This window comes from Hylaeus volcanicus, chromosome 4, assembly GCF_026283585.1.
Source record: "Hylaeus volcanicus isolate JK05 chromosome 4, UHH_iyHylVolc1.0_haploid, whole genome shotgun sequence".
Taxonomy (NCBI): domain Eukaryota; kingdom Metazoa; phylum Arthropoda; class Insecta; order Hymenoptera; family Colletidae; genus Hylaeus; species Hylaeus volcanicus.
Window position 1 is genome coordinate 12529608 of NC_071979.1, and position 12910 is coordinate 12542517.

Below are 12910 nucleotides of genomic sequence, written 5' to 3' on the forward strand. Positions count from 1 at the left end.
GAGCCGCCCCTTTTACTTTTGCTCGGAAACGATTAGAGATTTCAAAAAAATGTTCACGCAACATTACACTGTTTTTAGAGGCCTATAAACCAATACCAACAAATTTAAAAAAAAAAAAATTTTTTTTTTAAATTATTCCCCCTCCCTCGAAATTTGTGAAAATTTTGATTTATTTCTGAATCAGTAAAAGCGTTTTTTTATTCTGAATCCAACGGTATGTATGAGTTTATGATTATCATACAGGAAAATGATGTAATATTGTAAAATTGTCGCTTTAGTAGTCCATATTTCGAATTCTTTAGGAATTTGTTTCTCATAAATAATAGAAGTTGCACCCATATGTTATTTAACACACTATGCTTCCTTTTGGCTGAGGATGTGAGAAATAATGTTTATAGAAATCCATAAATCAATTAAATCAGAATTTTTAACTTCAAATCGGGACCCTACACCAACTGTACGGTTCCTTATTAAAAATTATGTAAAACCGAACGTTGCAAGTATTTGCAAGAAAACTTATAAGTTTCTTAAAATATAACAAATAATCTATCCAAATATGTTGAGAACGCAGGATATTTTTTGCTGTTTTGTCTGTATGTTTGTTTAAAGATAAAGATTGTATTATGGATACAAATGATTGATAAATGACTATTTATAACAATTTCCACGCTGACACACATTTTCTACGATATAAATCTGCCTCACATTGTGATATATACTAATATTGAATTTTGTCCACTTATTCCGCACTGTGCGTTCGCCGGAACCCGGGTCCGCGGTTTAAAAGGCCCCGCGGTCTACGAAAATTACTTAATTAAAAGGTACCGATTTTGATTACCTTTTTACGGACTGATGTTACCATTAACAAATGGAAGCAATTTTTGCTGAGATGCAAGACTTTTTTTTAGTAGCGATGATTATATTAAAAGGAGTGACAAAAATCATCAAAGTATTATTATTTAATATTCATCTTATAAAAAATATATTGCATCTATAAATAAATAATTCCTCGTTGTAAAATTTAAATGTAGGATTTGAATGTGAATTCAGGCCCCGCAAAATTTTTGAACCCGGCCTCGCAAAAAGTCACCCCGGCCCTGGGTGTGAGCCAGAATCGAGTCGGACCTGGGGCATTATGGGATGCTTCACTTGAAAGCCCGACCATAAATCAACAGTCTACAATTTGAATTTGTTCAAATATTGTTTTCATGCTTAAGGGGCTCGGAACATCAAAAAAATGAAAAAAAAATCACTTTTTTTTTTATTTTCTTTTTAATTAAAATTTAAACGATTCTGACAGTTCAACGCAAACAGAATTGAATTCAGAGCATTGGAAGTGGTAAAAACATTTTTTTAAAAACAAAATTCAATTTTTTTTTTACAAAATTTCTTTTTTTCTCACAAAACAAGTTCGACGACACGAGCTTAGTAAAAAGAACGCGATAAAACTGTAAAAAATATAAGGAAATGCAACTGACAACTTTCTCGATGAAAAAACGACGGTCAAATTTGCGAAATACCGGAGACGCGATTACCTTGGTCACAGCCATAGGGTATTGCTTTCTAGGATAAAGAAGATAGTAAATTTCCGAAAAAGCAGTGTTTTAATCGATTTTGATAAAATTAAATACGATTTGATAACATTTATATCGATAATCGAACGGGAAATAGAAATTTTTAATCTTTTGCGTCTCCTGAAAACCTATGTTTTTGATACAAAGGTACACTTTTCTCAGAAACGGTTAGGCCGATATGAACCAAATTTTTTACACGTATTTTCTGATAGTTGGGACCAATTTACACCGAGGATTTTTTTGAAATTCCAAATGGTTAATTTTTTAAAAATGTGTAAAGTTGAAAAAAAAATGTATAGGTATGCGCGGCGATAACTTTTTTTGGAATCAAAATATTGAAGAAATCCTCGGTGTAAATTAGGCCGAACTATCAAAAAACACGTGTAAAAAGTTTGGATCATATCGGTCTAACCGTTTCTGAGAAAAGTGTATCTTTATACCAAAAACCTAGGTTTTCAGGGGATGCAAAAAACTAAAAATTTCTATTTCCCGTTCGATTGTCGATATAAATGTTATCAAATCGTATTTAATTTTATCAAAATCGATTAAAACACTGCTTTTTCGGAAATTTACTATCTTCTTTACCCTAGAAAGCAATACCCTATGGCTGTGACCAAGGTAATCGCGTCTCCGGTCTTCCGCAAATTTGACTGTCGTCGTTTTCTTTTCGAGAAAGTTTTCAGTTGTATTTCCTTATATTTTTTACAGTTTTATCGCGTTCTGTTTATTAAGTTCGTGTCGTCAAACTTTTGTTGTGAAAAAAAATTCCATTTTTTTTTTTCAAAAATTTTGTTTACCACTTCTAGTGCTCCAAATTCAATTTTCTTTGCGTAGAATTGTTCAGAATCACTTAAATATTAATAAAAAAAAAAATTTTAAGTGATTTTTTTTTTCATTTTTTGATGTTCAAAGCCCCTTAAGGGAGTCCACCTGTGTATACACCATGTACCATTTTAAAAGATCACAAATTTATTTTCTACATATTTATCATCTAGGAGATATTACAATGACTGTCACAGAAGCATTTTATAAAATTCTGCTTAATTCGTTATTTTTCGAAACCCAAACGTGCCCGGCTCAGCGTCGTATTACTTTCGTACGAAACTTTAAACGCGTTTTTCTCGAAATCACGTTTTTGGAAATGGCGAACAATTGGTGGTACTAGCGGCGACATTTATGTTAAAAGAATTTTTTTCCAACGTCTATTAACCATTAGATAGGGAAAAAGATACCTTAAAATATCATTTTTTAGTTTATACGCCAGCCTATTAACAATTTTCAAAATTTTGTGAATATCTTATCGCCAGTACCTTCAAAATGTAATTATAAAGAAGGTGATATTTTACTTTTTTGTTTCAGATGATCAAGTACGATCAAATCCTGCTCGCCGAATGACTCTTCTACTTTCAAATGGTCTCGTTAAAGCGCAGTCTAGGAATATCCACATATCGAAACGTTGTGATAAAATCAAAAATTAATGTTAAAGCATCGATCTACCAAATAAAAAAAAATTATCATAATTGCACTAGTACATTTCCTACAAAAAATTCTTGAAAATTGCCTTGAAAATTAAACGTTACACAAGTGGACTCCCTTAAGCGTACCCAATAAGGGTCAAATGACCTCTTTCAAAATCGCACGCAACAAAGCTATACAGAGTCTGAGTCTAGTTCGAATACGTACAGTCGAACCTCCCATATTCGAACTATCACGGAAACATAAGGAAGAGAATAAGTTAGGCTAATGAAATAATGAAATAACGAAAACTTGTTTCTGAAATTAGCGATACATTCTACTCGTTAAATAGACCTACTGAATAACGGTTGATTCAGACTATACGACACGGACAGTCACGTTCCGGCAACGATACGTACCGGCACCGACACGACAAAACATTAAAACACGCGTTTTAATGGAACTATTCACACTTAACAGACACCTACCTGAACGTTCCGTCAACGGGAATAGTGTGAATAGTTCCATTAAAACGCGTGTTTTAATGTTTTGTCGTGTCGGTGCCGATACATGTCGTTGCCGGAACGCGACGGTCCGTGTCGTATAGTCTGAATCGACCTTTAAGTGTGAATAGTTCTATTAAAACGCGTGTTTGAATGTTTTGTCGTGTCGTTGCCGGTACGTGTCGTATAGTCTGAATCGACCTTAATGCTCTTGGCAAAAGATATCCAAAAAGACGATACCTAACCCAGCCGTGTCGATGAACGAAATAATTTCTGATCGAAGGGGATGATAGATTCGAGGTGGCGCACGGGAGACAAGTGTCCTAGGAACGTCCCTGTGGGAGCACGCGGACGTAAAGAGGACGCGAACAAAGATGGAGAGCGGCGGGCGGTAGGAAAGGTGAGGAGAGAAATTAGATAAAGAGAGAAAAGTGGAGTGAAGAGGAGGAAATAAGGGACAATGCAAAGAGACGAGGGGGCGGAAAAAATGAATGAGCGAGCGAGCGAGCGAGGTGAGGAGGCGGGTGATAGAGACAGGGAGAGAGATAGGGAAGAGGTATGAGTTGCAAGACGGGAACTGAGAAAGATGGAGAACTCCTGGCTGCTGCAGATCGATAGACTGGAGCTGCGTGATAGTCCGTTTTCCACACAGGAAACCAATAGTCACGATGGAACGCCGTAAACGAGACAAATACGTGGGTTACGATGATGAACACACTTCGATGAAATTATTCGTGGTAACCATAAGAGTCTTTTTTTATACTGTTGGCAAATACGTCACAGGTGGCACCATACACCCTCGCTCAGAAGTATGTGGACACTTCCTTGATAGAGATCAATATCTAACAAAAGTTACAAAAAGTTACGAATCTGTTAATATGAATTATATCATTTATGTTTCGCTGTGTTTATGTTGCATTAACGGATATATTTCATAAATAGCTTTTCTTTTTAATACCACATTAATAATGATAAAAAAAGAACTATAGAGATAACTAGATAATGTTAAAATTTCTATTTACCAAATTTGGAAACTATTCATTTCTTGATTGTATCCGAAGTAATATCATCTCATTTATTTTGTAATATTTCGCTATAAATGTTTATGGTATATTCAACAACTTTTCTATCTAAACGATCCCACAGTTCCACTACAAAATCGAATATGGCACTCAAAATATTTGATATTATTAAATGTTGTTAAATACACATCCAATATACAATCTAACATCAAAAAAGTTGTATAGTAATAATTTACCGTGTATATTAATTATTCATTGAAGGTAGTAAGTGTCCACATATTTATGAACAGGAGTGTACATTCTGATTCGAATAGTATGCAAGAAAGGTGGAAAACGCTTAGGCCCTTTTCACTTACGGTTTTATGACACTTTTGCAACCCTCTCGAAAGACCTCCAGAAGGAAGCTCCTCGCCAAGTCAGTCTGAAACACGCATGCAAGGAGAGTGCACAGGCCTCTCGTGCAATTTATAGTCTTTCCTAAATTAGAAGTTGTCTCTTCACAAACCCATAGTTTTCATCTCTGATATAAAGGCTATATGTATATATGTCGCAGAGAAATGATAAAAATAGAGATTTGATGAAATCCCTAAGGTAGATGATCAATTCACGGGACATGTTAAAATAACAACTCCGTAAGGTCATTTCCCTAAAGAAAGTAAGTGATTTGATCAAATCCCTTAACTGTTTTAGTGAAAACATAAAATAAAATGATTTGATCAAATCCCTGAACTGTTTTAGCGAAAAGATGAAATAATATTATTTAGATATTAAAAGTATTAATTTAGTAAATCATGCGTTATTAAGTGTAGAGTAGGTAATACTACAATAGTTGTAGAAACATAAATTATTTATTCGAAACTAATTGGCAAAAGAAATAGGTACTTAAAAAAGTAACGTACTTTGTAACTCGAGATGCCACAAATCGATAACGTGTTTTAATAAAAATGAATGAACATTTCTATTTATTAATTACATTCCCTAAAAATATTCTTTTTGTTTTTTAAAATATCAGCTTAAGTACCTATTTCTTTTGCTAATTAGTCTCGAATAAATAATTTATGTTTCTATGAGTATTGTTGAATTACCTATTCTACTTTTAATAACGCATGATTTACTAAATAAATACTTTCAATATCTAAACAATATTATTTCATCTTTTCGCTAAAACAGTTCAGGGATTTGATCAAATTATATTATTAGATCTTTCCCTAAAACAGTTAAGGAATTTCATCAAATCACTTACTTTCTTTAAGGAAATGACCTTACGGAGTTGTTATTTTAACATCTCCCGTGAATTGATCATCTACCTTAGGGATTTCATCAAATCTCTATTTTTATCATTTCCCTGCGACATATACATACTAATATCATTAGTATCGAGATGATGTACTGTATTACTTATTTCTGCCTACGGATTTAGAGTGAATTTCAATGAAAATAAGACATGTAATTTAGTTACTAACGTACTTTATTAATGCAAAGTCCTATTAATGCGAATATTCAAAACCAATTTTCTCGAGAACGAAACCTCAAATGAAAAAATTTTATTCTTTATTTTCGATTTGTTTTTTTTTTATGTAGAATCACCCCCACCTCGCTTATACCACCGATGCTAGGACACCCTGTATATCAAAATTGAAATGTGCCTTTGAATTTTTCTTGAAAATTGGCACGAACTTCTTGGACAACCCAATAAGTGCATTGTCCAACATGCAATCTACCGCTACATTTAAGTATGAAATTCGTATTAAATAGCCAAGACCAGAATAGCATTTTCAATAAATATGCAAACACTTATTTCGAATAATCAATACATAAACTGCACAGGAAGTAAAACTTCTATTGTTTTTTGAAAGGTTTCCTTCTTATTTTCTTGACTTTTTTCCAAATTTTAAAATCATTGCCACACGCACTGTCAATAATATACCTTAATGTAATATAAACTGTATTTTAGTTAAACATTAGGAAGACCAGAAAGTAATGTTTCTTTTACATTAAATTCAAACAAATAAATTTATAATATTTACAATAAGATTACAATTATGTAATCGTCCTCGTTATCAACAATCTTTTGCCACCTAGTGTGCAAATTTTCAATACCTGATCGATGAAAATTAAGTGGTACGCAGTGGGCTGATAAATAATAAGCAATTATTGACATTACTTTCTGGTCCTCTTAATATATTGATATTCAGTTCCATTTATCCAAATTTTAATTATTGGGGACCAAGCAAGCAGTTTATGTTCACCGAAAAGCGAATGAAACATTCATGGACAGTCTTAAAGAATAACTGATAATTTGTAGAATAACTGAATTCGACTGGAACAACATAAAGTAATTTCTCAAGTGGCAAAATTGAGACTGGTAGTTCACTTAAAAGTGGGTTGGGTAGCGATTTTCATCGCGAGTTGGGGCTTAGCATCGCTTGTACCGTTCGACGAGGAAAGTGAATGGGATACGCAGCGAATGAGCGAGTTAGAGCAACAAAGAAGAAACCTGCCGTAACTTTAAAACGGTGCCGACGGGAGGAAATGTCGGGGAGACAAATCTTTTGTTTCGTAAGGGACATATATTATGATTGATAGATGACTGATTATTAGACTGCGGATCTTTATGCAAAATAAAATCTTCGGGAACGTGTTTACAAAAATTGAACCTAAATAGAAATTTATTTTATTCAGCAAATATGGTAACATGAACTTTACTTTCAATCTTGTTTATATTCTTGCATATTGTTTGCATTTTATAGGTTCTTGTACATTTAAATTTCCTATAAATGCATAAAGATCCGCAGTCTACTGATTATACTCAAAGTCACACTTACAGAAATTTCGAAGTTGCCGAAACTTTTTTTGAATGTACAATTTTGTTACGTGTTTTTCGGGTGGCCTCGCGTACAGAAAATAGTAAAGAATTAAACTTTAGGTTAGTAAGAGCTTGGCCTCCATTGTCTAAATAATAAAATGTTATTATTGAACCGACATGTTATAGTATTATTAGTGCAATTAAAAGTGAGCATACATTATTATCGTCGTTACTAATATTGTCTTCTTACATACATAAACATTTATACAATGTAAAGTAAATAAATAAATCGTAATTTACGTGTTTACGTGGGAAATGTTCGTTTACGATATTACCTAAACATACTTGCGTTGTTAAAAGAATTTATGGCAGCCACGGCGAAGCGGAACGAACTTCTACGTAACGAACATTTCTGCGATAAACCATCTTTCCGTCCTGCGAAAAAAGAATACAAGAGTCCTTCTAATTATAACAGTGCTTCTCAACGTTTTCGAAGCGAGACCCAAATTACGTAACGTGCTTTACGAACCATTATGAAATTTACTATTGTAAATGCACATGTACTACATATATTACTTGAAATAAAAATCAGTTTTGATATTAATTTATTCAGGTATATAATATTAATTACCAAAAGTTTGAATTCAATTTAAATTCAATTTACATTTGAAATCATTTGTTTTATAAAATCTCGATATCCTATCGAATCATAGGTTGAGACGCACTGAATTAGGAACTACTTTAAAATATCTGACGGCCTCGCGTATCGTACGAGTTCACATGTGGAACGTCGTACAGTTCCGGGCACGATTATGGCACTTAAGATGTGGTGAAAAGTAGTCAGTGCAGAAAAATCATTGGCCTCAATGAAATACTCTACATAACATGTTTAGAATAAACATAACACATTTATAATAAACATAGAAATATAAATTTATCCTTACGTAATAATATTTACTAGAATATTATATGTAGAAATTAATTCTGTGCCTTTCTTAGGTTAAGTTATATGTGTAAAGTGTAAAGAAAAACCACAGAAATTTTAATCCTCTCTCAGTCTACGAGAGTACATATTATTGTAACAGCAAATTTCAAAGCGACCTGTGCGATTCATTACTATGTTGATACTTCAATGTAACAAAACGGCGAATAAATATTTCTGTTTAAACTAAAGTTATCAATAGAAATGAAATAACAGAAAAATAATGTTTACATGTAATTATTGTAATAGATTGATAAGTTGTAGCGTCCATCAGGTGGAGACTTATATATAGACTGCAGATCTTTATGCAAAATAAAACATTCGCGAACGTCCCTATAAAAATTGAACCTAAATAGGAATTTATTTTATTCTACAAATGCTATAACATGAACTTTACTTTCAATCTTTTTTATATTCTTGCATATTGTTTACATTTTGTAGTTTCTTGCACCTTCAAATTTTCTATAAATGCATAAAGATCCGTAGTCTACTTATATAATATGTATATCTATACAGTCACTTGTGTGACTTGTGTGACAATGTATAGATTCGTTATAATGGAAATCAAGTTGAGAATGTAGAAGTTTGGTGATTTAACGTAACAAGATGACGAATAAATATTTTTACTTAAACTATAGTTAAAAACGATGGTATGTAAAGGTAGAATTAACTTCTATACCTAATATTACTTAAAAATGCGTAATTTGATAAAGTACCGACAAGAATAAAACATGAAAATACTCTCATAATAGGAATCGTCCTGTTTTTATTTCAGCCCTGTTCATGCCGAAACTCTGACGTGAATTTAAAAAAAGAAAAAATAATTATTAGTTAGATCGAGGACCACCGCGTCAGAATGACGCGCGAACATCTGACGCAGTTGCTTTAATGAAACGTGCAACAGGAATTTAAAGGCCGTATGAACCGTGATGCGATTCACCTTCCATACGGTGACACAAAAATAACCTCTCCGATACAGCCTACAATCAATGACGTCATGCTCGGTCAGAGTTCACCGGTCAGTGACCCCTGTTCGTTCCAGTCACCTGGCTGCCAGCGGTGACAAAAGGTTTGCCGTAACTACTCGCAAACCGATATTTCATTACGCGACGTATCGCGGGGACTATGGGTTCGTTATAAAAATGGGAGAAATCTATTTTTGTGTTTGTTTCTTGTCCTGTTTGTTTGGTAATAGGTTTCAATTATAGCCAGATCATCTGGTTTTAAAAGAGCATTATTAATGTAATTTCATAAGTACTATCGAAATATTAGATTGGTCAAGAAATTCTTAGGAGTTCACTGTCAAGTGACTTTCAACAATAGATAATCAGACTAAAGTTAATGAACCGATTGAACTTTTTTGCTAATCTAATAGTTAGACATTTTTTAGAAGAATCTCAACAAATATTTCAAATAACTCCGTGTTTGGGTCAATAAAAACCACTAAAAGATAATTATATTCAATTAGTTAGTTTTATTTCCTAACATTCAACTTCGACAGTAATTAAAAATATAGACGCGTTAATAAACAACTATAATGCGTACTAAATAAAAAAAAAATTAACTTCACTAAAATCGCTAAAAATAAAACAAGATTTAGAATAATTACTTTAAAAAGTCTACAAAGGTCAAATGATAAGTGTTTCAATCGACTCCAATTCCCTCCTTGCAAATATTCAATTACGCAGGAAAAATAAACTGAATGTTATACGTACATATTTTTTTTTTTATTAAAGCTATTAAACCCCCTACGGAAGTATTAGCAATATGCACATAGCTGTGCATATTATCAGTGCATATATACATTTACATTATAATATATGAAATACAATACAATACAACAAAACAATTTCGAAAAAGAGTACAAAAACATGAATCAAGAATAATAATAATATCAAGAATAATAGGCTTATCATTAAGGATATACACAATTGTTTTTCAGAAATTTGTAAATAATTAGCAGCGGTTGAACGAGAGGCTTGTACAGAAAAGCATCCACCGTATATAGAGGATAATATCCAACTTTACATAATTTATAAATTGCCATAAGGAACAATGAACATTGCCAGATAACATGGTTGAGATCTTGTTCTGGACAAATACGTACATATTTAACATTCTAAAATCAACTAGGATATTCACAATTATCATAATGTAAATTATAATGTATATTTATAAATATTACAATGAACTTGTACTGTTCTGTTGCACATCTGTGACTACTTTTATTCAAAGAATTGTTTTCTACCAATTTTTACGTGTAATGCTGTACACGTTAACTGGCGAGCTATCCTAATCCTTTCCTCGTTGTTGTACCAATTGCTACATCGATACCGCTCCTGCGAATGCTCGCATTATAGAGTTGCTAAGCAGGGAGTTTCTTCTAACCACTAAACACACTGACCGCCTAAGCAAATGCACGAACATCGTCACGTAAACACGAGGTTTTATCGTTGATCGACACGCGACTACGGAGCAAGTAGCACCGAGCGATCAAAAATTGCACAATAGCGTTCTGGAGAAAAGTTTGACGAAGCTTCCAAATGATAAATAATAAATAACAAGTATTAATTAAATTTCTGTTAAAAATAATAAATGATTCTTTTATTTAAAAGGGTTTGTCTACCTAGAAACTTTTAAAAAATTCATTTTTGGTGACGGAATTTTCTTAACGTTTCAAGAATGTTATGAAAAACGTTTCAAGCCCTCAATTAGGTTTAAGTTAAGTGTTAGTAAGGCATAATCAATGAAATCTAAAGAAAAGTAAAATAATATTCGTTGTTTATATTTTTATCTTAATATACGAAAACATAAGATTCCTCGAGGAATCGAAGATAAAGAAAACCTCGAGGTTGATGATCTTCGCAAACTATAATAATGCTTGCTCCTAATTTCAAGAGATGCAATTTTAACTCAGCTTGTTTGCAAATTTTTAAGAGCTCTCCTCTCTTAACCAGTACTTACGAAACAACGCTAAAACCCCTTAAACTAAATATAAAATTCCAAACGTTATAATTGAAACTTTAATCTATATATTTACGATTTGTTCACACAAAGTGACAATCGCACTCCACAAGTATATAATCAAAAAATCGCACAGTTTAAGGTGTTAATCGTTCACTAGGGGGCGATGTCGCTCACGCAGAGAAACAAAGAGCTAAATGATAGCGAATTCTGGCCATGGGCACGTTCAACATGGAAAGTGTCATCGACCATGATATTCTCCGGATAATGGAGCGAGAAAAAAGGCGCGACGGTCGAGGGTAGTGGAACGCGAGGCGAGATTCGTCTACTTACTTACTTGCTAACTGTGTTCCCTAGCTGACAAGACGATGACGATTCGTCGCTGTCATTCTCGTCAGCTTCTTCTGTCGGGGGTTGTGGTGCGGCATGGCTCCTGTCGCCGGTCTCCAGGTCAGTGACGAGAGTATACATCGACGACCTTTAGTTGATCATAGAACGCCGCTTCCTGGACAACATCGCCGTCGAGACCGTGGATCAGCGTGTTAATCACTTTCCGCGTGTTGTCCCTCGTGTTACACGGTGGAAACGTAATCGGTTAGGTCTGCGGAGAGGGCCAATTTCGTTCACGAACCCCTCGTACATACACCCGACCGCAAGGAGCGCCCTCCCGTCATCAAACTGAACGATTGTGTACAAATACAAGCCGGTGGGGCCACCTTGTGCCCGGTTAACGAAAATTCTTGAAACGTCACGATCGATATGCGTAGGTAGGCTAGTTGCGCGTTATTGGAAAAACTTGTTACTACCGTGTATACAGGGTGTCTACGTACAAGTTCGGACATATACTCCGCACAGCGCGGAATAAATGGACAAAATTCAATATTAGTATATATCACAATGTGAGGCAGATTTATATCGTAGAAAATCTGTGTCAGCGTGGAAATTGTTATAAATAATCATTTATCAATCATTTGTATCCATAATACAATCTTTATCTTTAAACAAACATACAGACAAAACGGCAAAATATATCCTGAGTTTTCAACATATTTGGATAGATTATTTGTTATATTTTAAGAAACTTATAAATTTTTTTGCAAATACTTACAACGTTCGGTTTTATATCATTTTTAATAAGGGACCGTACTGTTGGTGTAGGGTCCCGATTGGAAGTTAAAAATTCTGATTTAATTGGTTTATGGATTTCTATAAACATTATTTCTCACATCCTCAGCCCAAAGGAAGCATAGTGTGTTAAATAACATATGGGTGCAACTTCTATTATTTATGAGAAACAAATTCCTAAAGAATTCGAAATATGGACTACTAAAGCGACAATTTTACAATATTACATCATTTTCCTGTATGATAATCATAAACTCATACATACCCGTGGGTTCAGAATAAAAAAACGCTTTTACTGATCCAGAAATAAATCAAAATTTTCACAAATTTCGAGGGAGGGGGGATAATTTAAAAAAAAGTTTGCTTTTTTTTTAATTTGTTGGTATTGGTTTATAGGCCTCTAAAAACAGTGTAATGTTTGCGTGAACATTGTTTTGAAATCTCTAATCGTTTCCGAGCAAAAGTAAAAGGGGCGGCTC

The 12910-nt window shown here is 33.6% G+C and overlaps 1 protein-coding gene across 4 annotated transcripts in view; it reads right to left on the reverse strand.

Annotated features, from left to right (window-relative positions):
• Window positions 1-11942, reverse strand: part of LOC128875840 (uncharacterized) — a 124808-nt gene extending 112866 nt beyond the window's left edge. For 3 of the 4 annotated variants that reach the window (XM_054121762.1, XM_054121761.1, XM_054121766.1), the window contains exon 1: window positions 11644-11942. In XM_054121762.1, coding sequence (XP_053977737.1) covers window positions 11644-11777 — 134 coding nt within the window. In that variant the 5' untranslated portion in view covers window positions 11778-11942. Of the gene's footprint in view, window positions 1-11639 lie in introns of all 4 variants that reach the window. The other variant, XM_054121767.1, reaches the window with a different exon arrangement.
• Between the last annotated feature and the right edge of the window lie 968 nt (window positions 11943-12910).